Raw genomic sequence first — 19,840 nt, forward strand, 5'->3', positions numbered from 1 at the left:
CTTTATAGTATGTTTTATTCTCAGTATGGATTACATAAGGTAGTTAGGTCCAAATAGAAATAAAGAATTAACTCTTACAAATTTAGTTCCTTACATTTACCTCTTTTTGGTTTACAATTGTCCTCTTTGTTAAAAAATCATGAGCATTATTTTCTTTTATCCCTGGCTGCTTTGACCCACCGTCACTTGGTATATTACGACTGCACATTAAACCAATCTGTCGAAAGGCTTCCTCTGCTGAAACGTACCTTGTTAGAAAAACCAGAATCATTGAACGTATTTTACGGTCGGAAGGATGAAGGTCAGTGTGTCAGTGCGATTCAATAGTCCTATAAAAATTCGAATGGATTCGATGGTTCGTAACTTACTTTTAGAATAAACCTCAAGAAAGAAAGTAATAACATGGTTTAGAAACCAAATCTGTTTATTCTGAAGAAGTATCAAGGTTACTCAAGTATAAGTAATAAAATATGCGGTATTTGGTATTTTTTTATGTGCAGACCTGTTTATCCCCTTTGGTCTCTCAAGCCTGTAACATGAACTAATAGTATATTTTCTCTTAAAATAAATTAAATTAATTTAACATTGCAGATTTGCATATCGAAAAGCTATAATCTAAACATACCTTTATATTTATAAGACACAGATTTATAAAATGTGTATTGTTAGATATATTATTTTGTTTTGAAAAGTTATTGGAAAAAAGATTGATCGCTGTTATTATCATGACCGTATAATAATGCCTGAGACGGTGATGGGAAGGGAGAGGGTTGAATAGTGACGCAGCTAGTATGACACTGCTTGAAGTTTTCCCGTTGCCTTTCACGTTGTTACTTTTGTTACTCTGTCTCGATTCAGTAAATTCAGATGGTGATTTATGTGAGATAGTATACAAGAGTACTTTATGTAGTTATGTAGGTGTTCTAAATGATTGAAATACCTAGGATTACTTAAAATACAAAACACTTAAAAATTGCCAATTGTGCGATCGCGACGTCCTCAAATTATTGTACAGAAAAATCGTCTGTTCGACGATTCGACATATTATGTACCATACGTTTCCTAAAGACCCGGATATGTGTCAGAAGTGGGTTGCAAAGTGAAAAAAGAGACATATTTAGTTATACATTTTTTTATATATAGCAACCATTTTTCTATTACACATTGCGAGAAAACACAGTTGGGCAACCGACTTTCCTACATATAACGTAGTACCCCAAGTTCCTGTTCATGCGGCGTCAGGAATTTGACGCTGTCATAGACTTGATGAAGACAATGAGAATACCTCTTCACATAGATTTCACTATATTTTGTAGTCTAGGCATCTTTAAGGTGAAACGATGAAATAATTCGTTTTGAGTTTCTTAGTCTCCGACTTTTTTGGATCTCTTCAGACTAACATATCTGCATTTCCAGGATTCAAGTCTGCGATATGATGTAGAATGGAGCTTAATTCAACATACACAAGGCAGCCTCAGCTATGACGTTGACAATAAACTGAATTTTAATCAGAAATGCTCATTCATGTGCAAATCATAAAACAAGAGCCAGGTTAAACTCTAATTCTCTTAACTATAAACACTTATATAATGTCTTTTTTTATTTAAGTAATCGGTATTAATAGTTACATGGTTTTTAATAATTATATATTAATTTACTTATACTGGAGCAACAGCTGGGGTATAGGCTTGGGCGTAAGCGGGAGCATAAGCTGCGGCGTAGGCAGGGACCGCAGCAGAGGCCAGAGAATGATATGCAGGGACGGCAGCTGGAGCATACGCTGGGACAGCAGCAGGAGCGTAGGCAGCGACGGCAGCTGGAGCGAATGCAGGGGTGGCGGCAGAGGCGTAGGCAGGGGTTGCAGCAGGAGCATAGGCAGCGACGGCAGCTGGAGCGTAAGCTGGGGCGGCGGCTGGGGCGAAGGCTAGGGCGGTGGCTGGCGCTGCAGCTGGAGCATACGCTTTCACGTCAGCAGGAGCGTAAGCGGCGACGGCAGCTGGGGCAGGTGCAGGGGCATACTCGTACGCTTTAACGGCTGAAGGAGCGTATGTAGCGATAGCAGCTGGGGCAGCGGTAGAGGCATAGGCAGGGAAGGCAGCTGGGGCATATTCGTACGCTTTGACGGCAGAAGGAGCGTATGCAGCGATAGCAACTGGGGCAGCGGAAGGGGCATAGGCAGGGGCGGCGGCCGGAGTGTATACAAGGGCGGTGGCTGGGGCGAAGGCGTTGTAAGCTCTGTTGAAGGCGTCAGTGTATGAGGACAGCGTCTTGAAAACTGCTGCCTCAGTGGTGTCAGCTGCTACCAGGGGTACCTCATAGGATACCACAGCAGGGTCCACTCGGTAGATAGGGTCGGCCTGAGCCAGGGCAGCAAGAACAAGGACAATCTGAAAAAAAAACTTATTGAAAGAAATATGTTACGGCCTGAGAGTTTTTCTCTTTACTTGACATATAGCTTTGATTTACGGTCAAAACTTTAACTAAATAACATTAAAGTTTTTCATCTAAATAAAATTAGTGCAAAATTAATAGTATACCAGGTGATAAAATGAAAAAATCCTTTTAGAAATAATGTCAATTTAAAGTTCGTAGATATTGAATTTTTAGTAGAAATTTATTCGTTGTGAGAAGGTTGATCTTCCGCTACAAAAACTATTAAACTAAACTCCATTATACACACACGCGCATGTGTCAGGTATTAAAAAACATTTTCTACTCTTGGCTGAGTTTTAGCGAAACTTACAACTTGTGGGGACGAAAAATTCATTCTGTCTGTCTAATTTTCCCGAATCATACATCGAAAACTAACTGACGAGTAGACTGCATTCTTATGTGAAGCTTCACTTGAATATTGTAAACATTTGATGATGGTGCATGTATCTCTATAGAGTTTGGCTAAGCGGTAGTGAATATTTTCAAACTGGTTCCATAAGTATCAATTATTGACAACTAGAAAGAGATGAATAAATAAATTTGTAAATAAACTTAATCTAATTGTTTGAGATTTCAAAGTTTCATTCATAGAGTAAAATTAAAAAGAGTGGAAGTCAATGTTGAAACCAGGAGACGCGATTTGTTTTCAACGCACTCTTGCGTTGTAGTGTCCTCCCTACAACTTACCGGAACTTTTATAATTTGAGCGCAAGTATAAAGGCTATGTTAATTAAAAAAATTATGGTTGCCTGTAAAGTCGGTTTTACGGGCGAAGATTTTACGTGACAACGTCTTTTTCTCGGTAGAATATTTATTGATATGAATATTATTAAATTGCACAATAGGAACAAGGAATTGAATGAAAATAAGAATTGCACAAATTTTAACTATAGAAATATATTTTGTTTACTAAAACATTGTACATAATTTGAAATTAATTAAAATTTGTTATTGTAAATGGTAAAGTTGAATAAAACATTTACTAAAATTGGAATTTGAAATTCTTGCTAAACACAGTTAAATTCTAACTCCGCGCGTGGTGATTGGTCGGTTTAGTTCGTTTGTTTGGTCCGCACTGTTATGACAGGTTAGAGGTTATAATTTGTTATTTTAAATGTTTGACTAGCAATACGCCCTGTTTCTTCTCAATCGACTGAATTACGATTGATTGCAGAGTGATTTAAACTAATAATTTACTTAACACTATCAACATTTGTCAATAGTATGACATAACCTATAAACTCAGTTTCTCAACTTTTGTGTCAATCTAACAATTAATCAATCAATCATAGTTTACGATAATGAAATATCAGTGTACAATTATTTACCTTTATTGTTGTAGTTGTTGTAAATGACGAATCTAAGCACTCCACATTTTCACGAATAAACATAGTTATCTGCTTTATCCCGTGCGGCGGACCCACAGTTATCTGCTTTATCCCGTGCGGATCCCGTGCGGCGGACCCACTGGACGGGCATCGTAACGTTACCGGGCGTTACACTTTTTCATGAGTGACTCCGAGCCGCAACCTAATTTAAGACGTTGTCACGTCAAAATGTATCAATGCATTGTGTAGCAAGGTATCTCTAAAAGATATATTCTGTTGACTTTAAATCTTGCATCACATTTCGTTTCTATATAGACTACATAAAAATGTGTTATTTCATGATGAATGTTGAACTGTGGAATTTGGTTGAGCCTTATTGAGAGCTATTACTCAATTTCTTTATGATTGTTGTTTCTTACATCTATTCGCATGATATCGAGAGTAAAATTAATTATAGATTTGAAAGTGTACGTACATGCAACTTCAGCGAAGCCTGTTACGCGACATGTGGTAGCAAACTCCTATTTTGATCAATAACAAAATTAGAGTTTAAACATTTAATTCTAAATACTAGTCATAATTTTAAATTATTTCTAATGAATATCATTGATTAAAGTTATTGTTTGTAATCTTTCTAGAATTAAAACCTAATTCAGATTAGTCCATAATTAGACTATAGTTAGGTTATTTCATACAAATGTACTAAACTGAATAGGTACTAGTACTCTACTACTTGCAGGAGAATTTTTGACACTATGAACTGTTCGTAAGTTTAAGTTTTACTCGTAGCTTCGTGTATCAATCAATTTAAATCTTGTCTAATGATAGAATATCCAGGTTTCATATATTTATTTAAATTCATAAAATATACATCATATCATTTAAACTGCAATAACCAATTTAATATTATTTATTAAGTACCTAGATGTAAGTTATTATAAATACAGCTATGTGTTGAATGGATAAAAGAAGCCAATCTTTGATTTAATACGTTTTAAATTGAGGTCATCAATAATTTATCTAAGTGGTATATTCAATTTCATCAATAAATATAGGTGAATAATATAAAAACTGTTGCATATAGACTAATATATAAAAATCTAATCGTGTCAGTTTGTATGTGTGTGTTTTACTCAATCACGTAATAACTGCTAGACCGATTGTACTAAAATTTTACACGGATATTTTTAGTGTGGTTAACATATAGGCCTATCCCCACGTCAAAAAGCACTCTGAGCTACGCTTTACCCTTGAAACTTCCTCAATACTGGCTTAATCAGCAGATAGTAAATGTGTTTCAACTACTTGTCAAAGTCAAGAATAATAAGTATAGTAATTAATAAATATTAAAAACAATTGCAGTAAATATTTGTTGTTATTCATCTTTCAAAGTCGGTTAACTTTCAAATGCCATGTTACATGCAAAAGCTTATCTTTTTATGGATTTCTTTTTGTTACGATTTAATTAACTGTAGCTTAATGCGTTAATTTATTACATTATAAGCCAAGGACTGCAACTTTAGACTTCCCCAACACTTCAAATTTTATTATAATTTTGGAGTTATCAAATAAAATTTCATGAAATATTGGGGAGAAATTAGAAAAATGTCATAAACACATAAACACAGTTTCTCTCGCCGACTTCAAGGGCCCACCTTTAAACTTGGATCAAAAAACTAAAATGGATCAAGAGATTGTAATATTTATCAGTGACTATCACTTATTTCAGGGTTATTTGGAATGTAATTTAAAAAAGAATATGCTCATGTTGTCCCTGTTTTTTCAAATCGAATTTGCGTTCGGAGCCGAGGGTAACTACTAATAATAAATATTATCTTAAGCATGGATGTGTATACTAGCTATTTTATTTTTAATTTAAACTTTAACATGTATATAGTGCTATACATTGTTACTAGTAGTTACTATACCACTATATCAAAACGATTAACTTCCTATGACTTAGATGAACATTTATTATTTATTATTTTGGGGTCCAAATATAAACAGACAAATTTACGAAAACTTGTAATTAATTATGGTATCTTGATATCTGGAAAATACAATCAGGCAATACAAATTGGGATAACTTAGATAAATTAAAATATTACATAATGATATCTTTACTTACCAGGAACTTCATGGTGTTGGTTAGAAGACCAATAATATCTGTGGCTGACAGACGACTAATATATAGTAAATTAGATGGCCTCAAGGCCACTATATCCCACAACATTACTTTAATACATCAAGATATCAAAGGGATTGTACCAGATTATGTAGAAATTGATTGAAATATATTATGAATCACATCCATTCCCTCATCATGTTGCCACTGAAAGGCTCACCAGAGCTATGATACCAGCCCAAGCAATGTTGTAATGTACACAAAACAGTTTATACACATAAATATATAAACTATTTTGATGTTTACATAGCACAGCATCTATTAATTTTCATTAATCTCTACTAAAATAAAATAACTCCATTTCTATTAGGAATTGCATGACTATTAAAAGAGGTGTAGTATTTATATTTGGTCTTTTCATGGCGTGTTTTATTCTGTACTCTTTAGTTAGGTCAAAGACGCTGAAGAAAATCCCTCTTCCGGTTGGACCTAAAAGAACCTTTGCAATTCTTCTCGAGTGATAGGATATTTAGGATAGGTAAGATTAAATTAGGAATGTTTCTTCTACCACTAGACACAACACTTTTTCGATTGGGTTCAGATGAATATTTCGTCATGTATTTGAGTTTATTTCATAAATTTGTGAAATAGTAGAGCCCGCTGCGGTACACTTTGAATTGCCAGAGAGTAAAAATGTCAGTAGTAATAAAACAATCTCCCATCATGTTGGAGAAATCCATGTTACCATATCATGGATGAGTCCAATAAAGCCAAGTAGGCACTCAAAAATGGCTCTTATATTAATTATTTCTTCATTATTTAGGTACATGAGGATTTTCAGATAATTTCTCTCCCTCCCCCCCAAAAAAAAGTAAAACTAAATTTTAGATATAGTGTAGCATCGTTTTTATACATATTTGTACTAATGAAATAAAAAGGATTTGAAAGAGTTTAGTCCGTTTCTGTTAGCCTGCTGGGTAAATTTGTCAATCTCCATTGTGAGAGTAGGGTCTGAACTGTATTAACCTAGAATGGGGACTAGGAACTCACAAATAATTACCAAACTCACGACAGAGAGTTCATCGTTGAGGTGAGTCTTTTATTGCACTAAGTACGAGAATCGAGAGGGCACGCACTCATTTTTATTCAACTCACCCAGAGACACCAAATAACGTATGGATCACAAGTCCGATGGATAAAGACAGAGCAAACCACAATCAAAAATAACCTTATTAACTTATAAAGCTTCACAACACGTGTTACTAGTATATTTAAAAGCAGGCTTCATTTAGCATTCATCATGGTGAGTGCACAATTATGTCCACTTACTGAATGAAATTTGCGGACTACTGGACGGTAATTTTGGGCCACCACACTATTGCTAAAGGGGTTTGTGATCTATTACTAGCCATTATATCGGACAAGATTATCCAATAATCTGCATTTAGCAAGAGCTTTCTAATAACCAGCCAGAACCAGGGAGGATTGGAAGGAAGGAATGAAACGAAACAAAGGTAATATAGTCTGAAATACAGATGGCTCCTTTATGAAGGGTAAATCTGGTATGTAATTGAAAGAGTTTATTCCATTTCGGTTAACCTGCTGGGTACATATGCCGATCTCCATTGTGAGAGATCCAATATTCTGATCTCATCTCGAACTAATTCTTAGCGAAAGCCTAGGAGAAAGCTGTACAGTATTTCAGGCTGAAATCTATACTATTTTAACCCTGAACCATTACATGATTGACAAGGGATTATGTAAATCAATGAAAGAATAGTGATTCTATCTGATAGCCATACTGCTCTTACTCATTGGCCCTTAACTTAACAGAATGTACTTCAAGGATAGCATGGGAATGCTTATAAGTTTATCTGTTCAATAGTTTATCACCTCAGGATAGTCATAAATCAGTAGATATCAGCTAGGTTCCAAGAAATGCCGGTTTTGAAGGCAATGAACACGCTGACGAACTGACTTCATCATTCATCTGTGACCTGAAACAGTAGGCGGTTATGCAAGTCAACTTTGTACCATGCCATTAAGAAATTATTCATATACTATCAAATTACATATGGTGTTGCCCGCAATTTACTACTGAAAAACAGGAATATCGTGCTCATATTCCTTTTAAATGATATTCTAAACATTAGTTAGGTGATAATCACTCACAAATATTCCAATCTTCTCTAGATTTAAGTTATAGAGCAGTGGTTTGGGGCCCTCAAATCGGAGACTAACACAGTTTTGATACGTACTGTTCAGAAATACTACCTAATTTTCCCAATTTTATATTGAACAATATTTGAATTCTTTTATTTTCGAATAACACACTCATAAATAATAGGGTTCTCTGTCATTTTGGGTTGATGCCCCAATCAAGGGGCAAGTACGCTTGTCTGAGAAGCCTATTACGGTAAGAAGTGTATACCTATGGACATTGTATCTTTATTCCGGTCTATGTTATTTCTGGTACCATAGTTTGCCTAAAAGCCCTACTTCCGTAAAAAAATAAAATGTTTTCTAATAGTCTTGAAATCTGTAGTAAAAGTCAAATAGAGAATTATTGTTTGATACCTGCATTACATTAATGATTAAGCACTGCATTCTGAATACTGGCTAAAATTTACAGTTAAAATATATTTTCACTAAAACTTCCTATTTTATTTTCTGGATAACCTCTCTGCTCAACAGTGATTACAGAACAGGTTAAAATAAGACATGTTGTTAGGTATAAGCTTAATCTATGCTTTCAATATTATAATAGTAAAGAGTTTTAAATTGGTACTTAAATTAATTAAACACATGATTGTGTCGTCATATTTAAGTTTTGTAAACAACAGTTGATTACAAAAACATATTTACTGTCTGCGAATTAATCCAAAAAATGATTTCTTTAGACTAGTGGGGCATAACCCAGAGGGATTTTCGAAATAGGAATATGTCTATATGTTAACTAGGGACCATAAGAACATGTATATTTTCAATAAAATCGGTCTAGTATTTTGTATGTCATTGAGTACAAACATACGAAACTACAGACAAGCATTATTATATTTTTATATACTATTTTAGATATCCACAGTCTCCGGTGGCACACTTTCTCTGGACGGTCAATGAGCAAGGAACTCATTATAGAAAGCTGTTTCTCGAATCGAATGTGATGCTAAGTAAAGGACTTTTGAAACTGGTCATTTCTCTTAATACTCACAGGAATATTTAGGAGACACTTCCATGAGGTACTTAAGCCTTGATTCCTACCGGTAATCCCAGGTGTAGACTGAGGAATAATTTCCCGAGACTGCTACACACATTATTTTGGGCTGTTAGATGTTTGTGGATAGGAAAAGGCATTTCATTGAATCTCACACCCAGATACAGCGCTGGGCAGAAACTCTTGAATTTTGTTGAAGGTACATGATAGGCAGTCTCTACTAATAAAATAACACGATAAGATTTGAATATACGTTATTGTACTGTCTTTTGAACCGAGTCTAAGGTAATATCTATCCATCATGAGGAGGGATCACGGGCACATCTTCTTTCATTTCACATTGGTCGAAGGGAAAGCTATGATTGTGCCACTCTCAGAACAGAAGCGGGTCTGAGATGATACTCTCTCATATTTAGTTTTTCAAAATCCTTTAAAATTAAGGGAGGCCCATCCACTCCAACAGTCATCGTCCACAATAATCCAGACTTATCGATCAATAACTTATCACAATATCTCGAAGTTTGTACTGCTCCTGGACATCCATTACTTACTCAGGTTTAAGTTAGTCCTAAGATAAGTTTTTCTGATTTTTGTACAAGTTACAATATGGTTATTAAAAATACATGACAGAAAAAGGTCGTACTATAAAGGAAGTATTGCCACCTAGAAAGTGAAGTATCCCAGTTGAATTTCATTCTCCAGCAGTCGTATTTTATCAACACCAAGATTTCCAGAATCCCGTTTCATCGTACTAACTTGAAGATTGAGATCTTAACATTTCATTCGTCGGGAACAAATCTCTTCAGCCAACCTGATCTCAATGTTTCAATGTTGGGAATATACCTGCCATGCAACTTGTGAGATCGGCTTCACCAGAATATTCCAAACACACATGAGGTTGCCTGTAGAGTCGTTTCGCCAGTGAAGGCAGTGGTTTTCTAGTGACTCTTCCTAGTTGGAGATATAATATTGGAAAGTTTTCCAAATCTTTATGTAAGTATGCCGGGTTCATTACCTAAATTTGTTTTGATGAAATGTAAAAGCTCTAAATTTTCAGGTAACAATATTACCCATACATCACTGAGCGGTTACTTTTGTCAATCAATCATTCTATATTTGACTGTTTCTGCTGCTCATGAGTGTAAGTAAACAAACTGACATGACATGAAAATGAACTAAATGTCAAACAAGTTGTAGTAATTAATTATTTTGTACATGTGGCAATGGCCATGCAGCCTCGTAAATAAGTATTAGGTCCTCCGTATCCGAAGTAACCTGAAACTATGGAACAGATTGGTGCCTATTCCTTACGATACAGAGATAATAGGTGATACAATTAGGAAGGATTGTCTTTCATGAGGTTAATTGTATTTACCAAGGAAACTTTATATAATCCAGCACCATCTCTATGAATCTCGATGTATTAAAGTAACGTTAGGATAGAGTGGCCTTGAGGCCATCTAATGAACTATATATTAGGCTTCCATTACCCAAAGGAGTCACTCGTCTTCTAACCAACAACATGAGGTGTCTGGTGAGTAAAGATACAATCACAAATTTAAAATTTCTATGTAATCAAATCTGTCCAGATTGTCATATATTTATTTATTTTTCAGATATCAATGTATTATTATTATTTATAATACAATGTAAATTTACATGATTAGTAATAATAATATATTAAAAAATATACACGTTATATCCAAGGCATTTGTTGATTAAATATTGATCTAGCAGCTACCAGAAATAATGTGTTCAAATATTTTATCATTTATTTTTATAGTTTATAACTCATATTAAATATTATAACGTTTCGTAAAGTAATATTTACACTACGCTACTTGATGTTCTTCACAAAAATTCATGCCGTGACTTACATTTATCGTTGACGTGTTCAATTTCAACCGTACTAAAACAAATTCTTGAGTTCAAAAAGAGTGGGCATTTAGTAAGGATCTATTCGTCATATATATAAACGTATTCACTATTTCATACTCATTAATTCAAAGTACTACTATTGTATTTAGTTATTTGTCATATCTATGATGACAAAAAATAATTAAATCTTATATATTATATATAAACAAATATTGGTTAGTATTAAAATATAATATTTTCACATATTGTTATTAAAGTGGTAGCTACAATTTCCATCACATGCTTGCCATGGGTGTATGGAGAATATCTCTGGAATGGATTTTGCACCTTTAGAGAAAATTTAAATTAGTGAGTGTTGTACTACAACAAATAGTATTAATTTACTCATGAAAATAAGTCAATGTCAAGTAAACATGTTCACCTATTCAGTTATAATAATAAATCTTATGGTATTGGGTTCAATTCAATCCATGTAAAACGATTTACTTTGACGTTTAATTTAAAATGTAATGTTCAAACAGTATTAGTATATTTCATACATTCTAAATGAATATTAAAGTATTTATGTTGGATATTATTTAAATAAATTTTACAATAAAACAACATTGTTATTAAACAGCTACGTTTCATAAATTAAACTGCAAACTGTTGATGGACTTAAAGATCAATCTCTGTGTACTGACGAAATCCACGGATGGAACTCCAGAACCTATAACAGTAGAATATACATAGATATATTTTGTAAAATTTCAAACATGTTTTGAAATAGAATATATAAGACACTTAAAAAATATATCTTTCGTACTTTCATCACATACTCTTTAAAACAAGGTAAAAATGTTATCATTCATGTTTTTGTGACATCTGAAAATGAAATTAGGTATAATTCATGAAACGTAGTGGTATTATTTTGTAGTGATTTTGAATACCGAAATGATTCAATAACTAAAATAATTCATTGTCAATACATTTGATAAAGATAAGTAATGTTTAACACGAACAGAAGTTTTTATTTTTGAAAGTTAGTTATTTTTTATTATTAGAATATTCAGAATAGTTATTTTTAAAATAATTACTCTCTAGATATAATTAAAAATGCTGTTTCTTTAAAATTAAAATCAAAACAAGGAATCCAGTATGATCGGCAGTTTTATGGTAGAAACTGTAATTATTTCGTAAATTCCTTGAATCTTCTTAAACTATACTTGTTTTCATACGTTACAGATTGTCCTTGCTATTGCCGCCTTGGCTCAGGCCGATCCCCTTTACCGAGTGGACACTCCCGCTGTGGTCTCTTATGAGGTACCACTGGTAGCAGCTGACACCACTGAGACAACCGCTTTCAAGACTCTGGCCTCATACAGTGATGCTTTCAACAAGGCATACAACGCTCTCAACGCAGCCCCTGCTAACGCCGCTGCCAATACTTTTGCTTACGCCCCAGCTGCCGTTTCTGCTTACGCTCCTGCTGCCGTGGCAGCTTATGCCCCAGCTGACGTGAAAGCATATGCCCCAGCCGCCGCGCCAGCCAGCGCCTTAGCCTACGCCCCGGCCGCCGCCGCAGCTTACGCCCCAGCTGCCGTCGCTGCTTACGCTCCTGCTTCCGTAGCAGCTTATGCCCCAGTTGACGTGAAAGCGTATGCCCCAGCCGCCGCGCCAGCCAGTGCCTTAGCTTATGCCCCGGCCGCCGCCCCAACTTACGCCCCAGCTGCCGTCGCATCATTTGCTCCTGCTGCCGTGGCAGCTTATGCCCCAGCTGACTTCAAAGCGTATGCCCCGGCTGCCGCGCCAGCAACTGCCCTTGCCTACGCCCCGGCTGCCGCCCCAGCTTACGCCCCAGCTGCCGCCCCAGCTTACGCCCCAGCTGCTGTCGCTGCTTACGCTCCTGCAACCGTACCAGCGTACGCCCCAGCTGCCGTGCCTGCCTACCATTCTCTGGCCTCTGCTGCTGTTCCAGCGTACGCCCCAGCCTACGCTCCAGCTTATGCCCCAGCTTACGCTCCAGCTTACGCTCCAGCTTATGCTCAAGCTTACGCCCCAGCTGTTGCACCAGTATGAGCACTCTTCACCTACCAATCTGATTTAATTCAATAACGATTTTAATTAAAATGTCTGAGTAAATAAATTTTGAATGTCAATTTATATTCATTTATTTGGGTGTTATGCTTCAATTCCATTGTACTTTAAGTGCATATGTACTTATTTCAATTTTAAAATACTGTTATTCAAATACACTCCAATCTTTAAAACGCAACAATAATAATTTTAATTTCTTTTGAATAGGAATTACTGTTTGAATACTATATCATGTAAATCATTCATATGCAAACATCAAACGAAGAATGTATTTATAAAATTAACTGCAGTAGTTTCCGTAAAAACAAAAGCTTATTACTTTGAACATTAGGTAAGAAAACCTTATCTAAATACAAGAAATATTCTAAACGGGACAAAAATGGACGTGCAAGAGTCCACAAAGAAGAATAATAAATATACCATTAAATACATATAAAATACTGTACAAAGATATATCTAAATATCATGTCTATTATATTATGAAATATTATACTTACAGTCAAATATTTCCGAGAACTACATAATTCTACACGTGGTTAAAATCATTGACAATAACTAAAATTGATTAAACACCCGTTACTAACTGATTAATCTCATACGAGATCCGTAAAATTATAATTATTCGTAACGTAAAGTGAAAGTTATACATGGTCATAGTGAAATTATTTAATTCGATTTAAACTTTTGGTAATTTGTTATAAGCGACCTCATCATACAATCATTGCGTTTTAATAATCTATTACAGATATTACAATACACATAGCCACATTAAAAAGGAATAATATAAACTGGAAATGTGTAAATTGTATAAAGGTATAAATTATTAAAGCAACATACAAGATATCCAAACGTTATATAGAGATATTCTCATAATCTAATACGGTAACGTTAACAAAACCTCAGTACTTTTTTGGTTTCCTTTATTAAAATTTGTTTCAACTATCTTATTAAAAATATTCAATTGTTTTACTTTTTAAGATACTGTAAAACATTAAGGAACTGCATCTATTTTAAAATTTTGTAAAGCATGATATTCTTTATAAGTAATTGAAAATTTATAAACTTTGAAAATAACTTCCCCCTAAATCAACAGGATGTAATTAAAACACCCAATATTTGTAAAATCGTAAAAATTATTAAAAAATGACACATACATTACAAATTCGATTTCTATTTTATCAACGTACCTGTGCATTCACAATAAATCAATGTTTTGTATATAAGATGTGTACATTACCTTTACGTGACAAGAATTTGTAAGAACGACGTAAGAAATAAGCTAATTACTGTTGGAAACAAGTACACTTTATAATGATATGACAATATGCAATTATAAAGGTAGCTTTTTTGTAATCGATTTTATCCATTAAAAACTTATTATGATCACTTGAGTACTAGGTTGTTGTTAAAACCAACAACCAATACACTTACTGTGAATCATAGAGTTAGTCAGGCAATCAAGCTGCTTGCTGGACGAATTTTCTTGCGTTCTTCAGTATGTTTAATCAGTAAAGATAATATCCAAATAACAAGCTAAATAATAATAATGAGGATAAAAGTAAAGTAAATGGGAGCGCCCTTTGGCTCCAGCTAATTAAAAAATTCCCCTTATTTGCAGGATCAAAGAATAACAGAATTTGATTCATTAGCACACGTTAATACTGAGGAATAACTTATTGTGATACATAAATTATGCATATATAAATCATTTAGATAACCTATCAAGTTTGGACAATGAGCGAACCAAAGAAGACTAATGTTCATGATTGTGTGTATTTTGATACTATCAGTAAAATTCTTTTTTTGCAGATTTCACTTTTTTAATGAAGACTCTTACATTTTGACCCCATGTCTTATTTTAAAACGGGTTCACGAAACTGGACTACATATTGACTACCGTGGGGAGGAGTTACTCTGTACAGCCGTGAGGATTTTTGCTTCGTTCAAACAGATTTTCATCACAGTCATCTCTATCCAAATATTACACCAAGAAAAATTCAGTTCTCAAACTCCAACCGCAGCCTCAATACTACATTTGAGTGGCACTGGAGGAACACATTTGGGGAGATATCACAATATTAGTAGGACTGTGTGATGTTATGACAACCGTCAAACTTCATACTGACGAGTATTGTCAAGTGTGTGAATGAACTTACCCAAACATCACACGTTAACTAAAAAGCAAACGAAATAACAGCATGGAATATTCAGAAATACTTAAGTTAGGAAGAGTTAAATCCACCTTTAGTAATAGGTATGTTGAAATATCAAACTGTGACAGTGTCGATTTAACCAATGTAAAACCTTTTTAGAGTGGATAGAAATAAATAAATATAATTTAATGTTAAATGATATATATTATAAAAGGAACAAAAAGTCTGCGTAATGCCGATGTTAGATAAAATTATATTTAAATAAAGTGTCACATACTAGTTATATATTTATACATCATTAGATTGAATATTATGCGTGTATTTCTGAAATGTTGTAGCTATACGCTCTAATTTAAAATGATCTTTGTATGAATTTGTAAATGAATAAAATACATTTAAAATTAGCTTTGAATTATTTATTTAATTAAAAATTGATTTTCTTAAAGTTTACGTATAATTGTTATTGGCTTATTTTACATCATTATCTTAAGAAATTAATTCTATACAAGTTTTATTAAAGAATTTTACGTGTTTGTTACATATTTAACAAAGTTAATCTACTTGAAACCTAAATGAAACTTGTTTTTGGACACCGAATTTTGCGTATTTCTTCAGATATATTAAAAATTACTGCAGCTAGAGGTCTGGTACCAATTTTATTCAATTTTTCAGTTCCATTTGCATAATATACATTAAATTTTATGTCCTGGGTAACGCCCAAAACAATTTAATAGGGCTCCCTTTTAACGGTGGCACTGAAATCTGGGCGAAATCTTTTACCCTGTATAGCTCGCTAACTAAGCGTTTCTAGACCTGTGTGTAAATGAACTTTTTTCATTATTTTAACCGTAAGTCCTGACAGTTTCTCCGTTTCTTCATGGGACACCCGTATATATATATATATATATATATATATATATATATATATATATATGTGTATATATGTATATGTGTGTAATGTTTTGTGGTACTGTAATATTAAATACTAATTAACTGGATTAAATGTTAGCTGTTTATTTTAAGCTGCCTATATATTTTGTAAACATCAACAGTGGGTGTTTAGTTTTGTCTGGGCTGAATAAACCTCTTTATTATTTCATCTAATTTTTCTCTTTTTATTTCAAACCATCCTCATAATTATGCCATATTTCCACCATAGCGCTTTCGTTGCTGGCTGATGTTATAAACAAAATTTAACCTATCCCATATTATAATGAAGCATTGTTTTTAAAATGGTTGAAATAATTTAACATCTATTTCAATGTATGTGAAAAATTGAAAGTGGAGAAATAAGTGATTGTAATTAGTATATATATGCCACATTTCTAAAATGACTATGTTTCTATTTATAGCTAAATGTATCTAGTATTTTTATCAAAAGAGATTTTAAATTTTTTCACTTATATTTTATGATGTTAAAGACTCCAAATTCCGTTTCAACAAAATATATTTACTCTTTTACAGCCATTAAAATGAGTTTGTATAATTATAAATTGGAAGGCGTTTCTATTTGTATATTTAAATAAGTTTTAACTACTATCAGCTAGTAATTATTAAATAAAAGCAATGTGAAAATAAAAAACGTATCTGACATATAGTATAAAACAACAATTTTACTCAAAAATACAACCAGTTTAAATGTTATTCTGTACAAAAGTATAGATATTAAATTTTAAAATATTTTCAAAAAATATAAACTTTTCAGTATATGTAAAAAGGTCAGTGATAATCAAAAGATTATACGTATCGTTTTATGATTTAAAAGTCTGAACATACTTTAAAATAAAAACTTTTTTTACATTGTTGAAGTGAATGAATTTATGTTCTTAGCACGTTATCGTTAATAATCGGGAGTATGGTGTTAAGATGTTTTCTTAAATGGCCAATGCTGGGGCAACAGCTGGGGTGTATGCTGGAGCATAAGCTGGTGAATACGCTGGGGCGTAGGCTGGGACTGCAGCAGGAGCTAGCGCATGGTAGGCGGGAACAGCAGCTGGGGCATATGCTGGCACGGAAGCAGGAGCGTAGGCAGCAATGGCAGCTGGGGCGTAAGCTGCGGCAGCAGCAGGAGCGTAGGCAGTAGCAACGGCAGAAGTGTACGCAGGGGCAGCTGGGGCGTAGTACGCCCTGTTAAAGAAGTCAACGTATGGGGCAGGAGCGAAGGTCTTGAGAGCGGAGTCTGCGGCCACAAAAGGTGCGGCGTAGGAGAGCACAGCTGATGTGTCCACTTGGTACAGTGGGTTGGCCTGAGTCAAGGCAGCAAGAGCAAAAACAATCTGCAACGATGTTTTATGTGTAGGGTGATCATATTTTTACAATAAAAAACACACACTTGAATAATAATGAAATGTTATTGTTGAAGTACCAATACACTTTTCGAGTGCAAATAATATTAGATGCAATCATTTATAAAATGACATACTGGAATTTTTTGAATACTATATAATTGATATAATATCAGTAACTATTCTTGATGGCTTAAATTTTAGTTACATCATAATTGAAATATTAACATAATTAAATAATTCAACTACATTTAAAGGAGTGAAATTGACTGGGTGAAATTGTTTTTATTGATATTGATATTAAATATTTTACTATAACTCTGGTCTATTTAAATATCATATATGTATTACTTAGCGCTTTTCATAATATTTAAGTCTTCAATGTGGATGTAGTGTTTTGTGGTAATCATAAAGTAAGCACCAAGTATTAATTTAAGAATGTATGACAATGTTTAATTTTATAGTCTATGGCATGAACCAAATATAAGAAGGTTAAATTATTTATATTATTGATAACATTAATTATTTAAAATCATTGTTTTAAGAGGAATAAACATTTTTAATTACTAATTAGCTTTTGATCCTATTACTAAACCGTGAAAGACTAACATTAAATTTATTTTAACGCCTCATTTCAAATCATCGAGTTTTTAAACAGTCATGAGAAAAGATGCGCTATCGCCGTGTATTTATTATTCTTATTGTACAGTATGGAAAATATAGCCTCGTGTTAAGAATTATCTACAAACAAAATTTTGCTTTATTTAAAGTTGAGTTTAAGCCACAGCGAATGTAACCCCTGTTAAATTTAATCCCTAAATATCTGAGAGTAATCATTCATGGAAATAATAGATTCCTTTACTTTGCAATATAAAATTGTATGCATAGAAAATCTGTGTAATATATGAAATTGGTAGAGATATCTGAGAAATGTAAACGATGCTATATGACGGTAAATACTGGGATAAAGTGTATAACTTTGGGATATTACATTGTGTTTAAACCTTCACTCACCAGACACTTCATGATGTTGGTTAGAAGACCAGTAATTCCTTTGGCTTATAGGAGCCGAATATATATTCTATTAGATGTCCTCAAGGACACACGCTTTCCCGCTATCACCATAACGCATCAAGATATCACAGGAATTATGTCGGATTAATACATTCACGTAATTTGGACATGATGGACAGGATTGACTCAATGCGTATTATGAACTTATTTCCATATCGCCATTGGAATCTTTGCAATGAGTCCGCTTAGAACGTTTCTTTTCCGACTTTTTTATCACTTCAGACGGACTTCGGCTGTAGATGCCAGGTCTTACAGTGTCAAAATGTAGATGCTGCACTACAAGGAAGTGGTAGGTAAAATGGAGTTAAACTCAAAATTTGTAATAAATTAAATACATCCTAATAATATTAAAAATGCGAAAGTGCCTTTGTTTATTTGTGTTTCTATCACACGTGAAATACCAAACTGACTGTACTTAAATTTTTTACATGGACATTCTTATGATCCCTGGGATGAATATAGGCTTATTCTTATTTCGAAAATCCCTCCGGCCTACGCCCCACTGGTCTTTAAAGCAGCGAAAAATGCCATCTTGGTCTCTAAAGTTGTGTAATATTAATTGAATGAGCTGTCAAATGTAATCAACTGTTCTGTGTAAACATTGTTTATTATTTTCAATTTGTTTATATTTGTAGTGAATGAACTTAACTGAACCGTGGAAGACGGGGTGGCTTCTGAGACACATGTCCCAATGACTACTGCAGAGCAGAATCATCAGTGTTTCTTAATATACACTATAGTGCTTGGTGAGAATAGTACGTTTGTTGGAATGTATTTAATGGAGTCAAGTCGATAATAAGTAGATGAGCAATAAAGAAGATGAACTTTATCTTCTTTTGGTGGTCGGTGGAGTTTGAGGATGGACGCCAAGTCTAGATGAGTGAGTCGCCTAGGGAAGGTCGTCCAGCAATGCCCGGGGTTGTCTCAGGTTACAGTTATAGTTAGTGAAATGTCGAAAGAAAACCCCATAATTTTCATTTTTAGATTTCATCGATTAGGTAAGTAATAACCTATTTTATAACCTATCCTAAAACATAAGTAGGTCAGAATTAGACTCCCAAGACTCCCTTTTTAAGTCAACAAGAACTATTCTAGATGAAATTTGGCTGGACTGTTTTTTTAACTAATATATCAGTTCCAGCTCTTAATTTTCTAAAATGTAAAAATAATCTTTTACCATAAATTTAAAGACTGATATTACCCGTCTTAGTTCTCTTTTGATAAAAGTAGGCTTCTCTGATATTTTGTTGATCGGAAAAAAACAAAATCAACTA

The 19,840-nt window shown here is 33.9% G+C and overlaps 3 protein-coding genes across 3 annotated transcripts; 1 reads left to right on the top strand and 2 right to left on the bottom strand.

Annotated features, from left to right (window-relative positions):
• Positions 1 to 1,658: 1,658 nt before the first annotated feature.
• Positions 1,659 to 5,901, bottom strand: LOC124361084 (nematocyst expressed protein 3-like). The gene is made up of 2 exons (XM_046815119.1): positions 5,890 to 5,901; positions 1,659 to 2,387 (listed from the first exon to the last, which is right to left on the bottom strand). Exons 1-2 carry the CDS (start codon positions 5,899 to 5,901, stop codon positions 1,659 to 1,661), a joined length of 741 nt encoding a protein of 246 aa, XP_046671075.1.
• A 4,721-nt stretch (positions 5,902 to 10,622) lies between these two features.
• LOC124361085 (skin secretory protein xP2-like) lies at positions 10,623 to 13,036 on the top strand. The gene is made up of 2 exons (XM_046815120.1): positions 10,623 to 10,634; positions 12,203 to 13,036. Exons 1-2 carry the CDS (start codon positions 10,623 to 10,625, stop codon positions 13,034 to 13,036), a joined length of 846 nt encoding a protein of 281 aa, XP_046671076.1.
• Positions 13,037 to 17,081: 4,045 nt separating this feature from the next.
• Positions 17,082 to 18,518, bottom strand: LOC124361087 (vitelline membrane protein Vm26Ab-like). The gene is made up of 2 exons (XM_046815121.1): positions 18,507 to 18,518; positions 17,082 to 17,483 (listed from the first exon to the last, which is right to left on the bottom strand). The coding sequence occupies exons 1-2, from the start codon at positions 18,516 to 18,518 to the stop codon at positions 17,082 to 17,084; spliced, it is 414 nt and encodes a 137-aa protein (XP_046671077.1).
• Positions 18,519 to 19,840: the final 1,322 nt, after the last annotated feature.

The sequence above is a fragment of the Homalodisca vitripennis genome, chromosome 4 (genome assembly GCF_021130785.1).
Source record: "Homalodisca vitripennis isolate AUS2020 chromosome 4, UT_GWSS_2.1, whole genome shotgun sequence".
NCBI lineage: Eukaryota > Metazoa > Arthropoda > Insecta > Hemiptera > Cicadellidae > Homalodisca > Homalodisca vitripennis.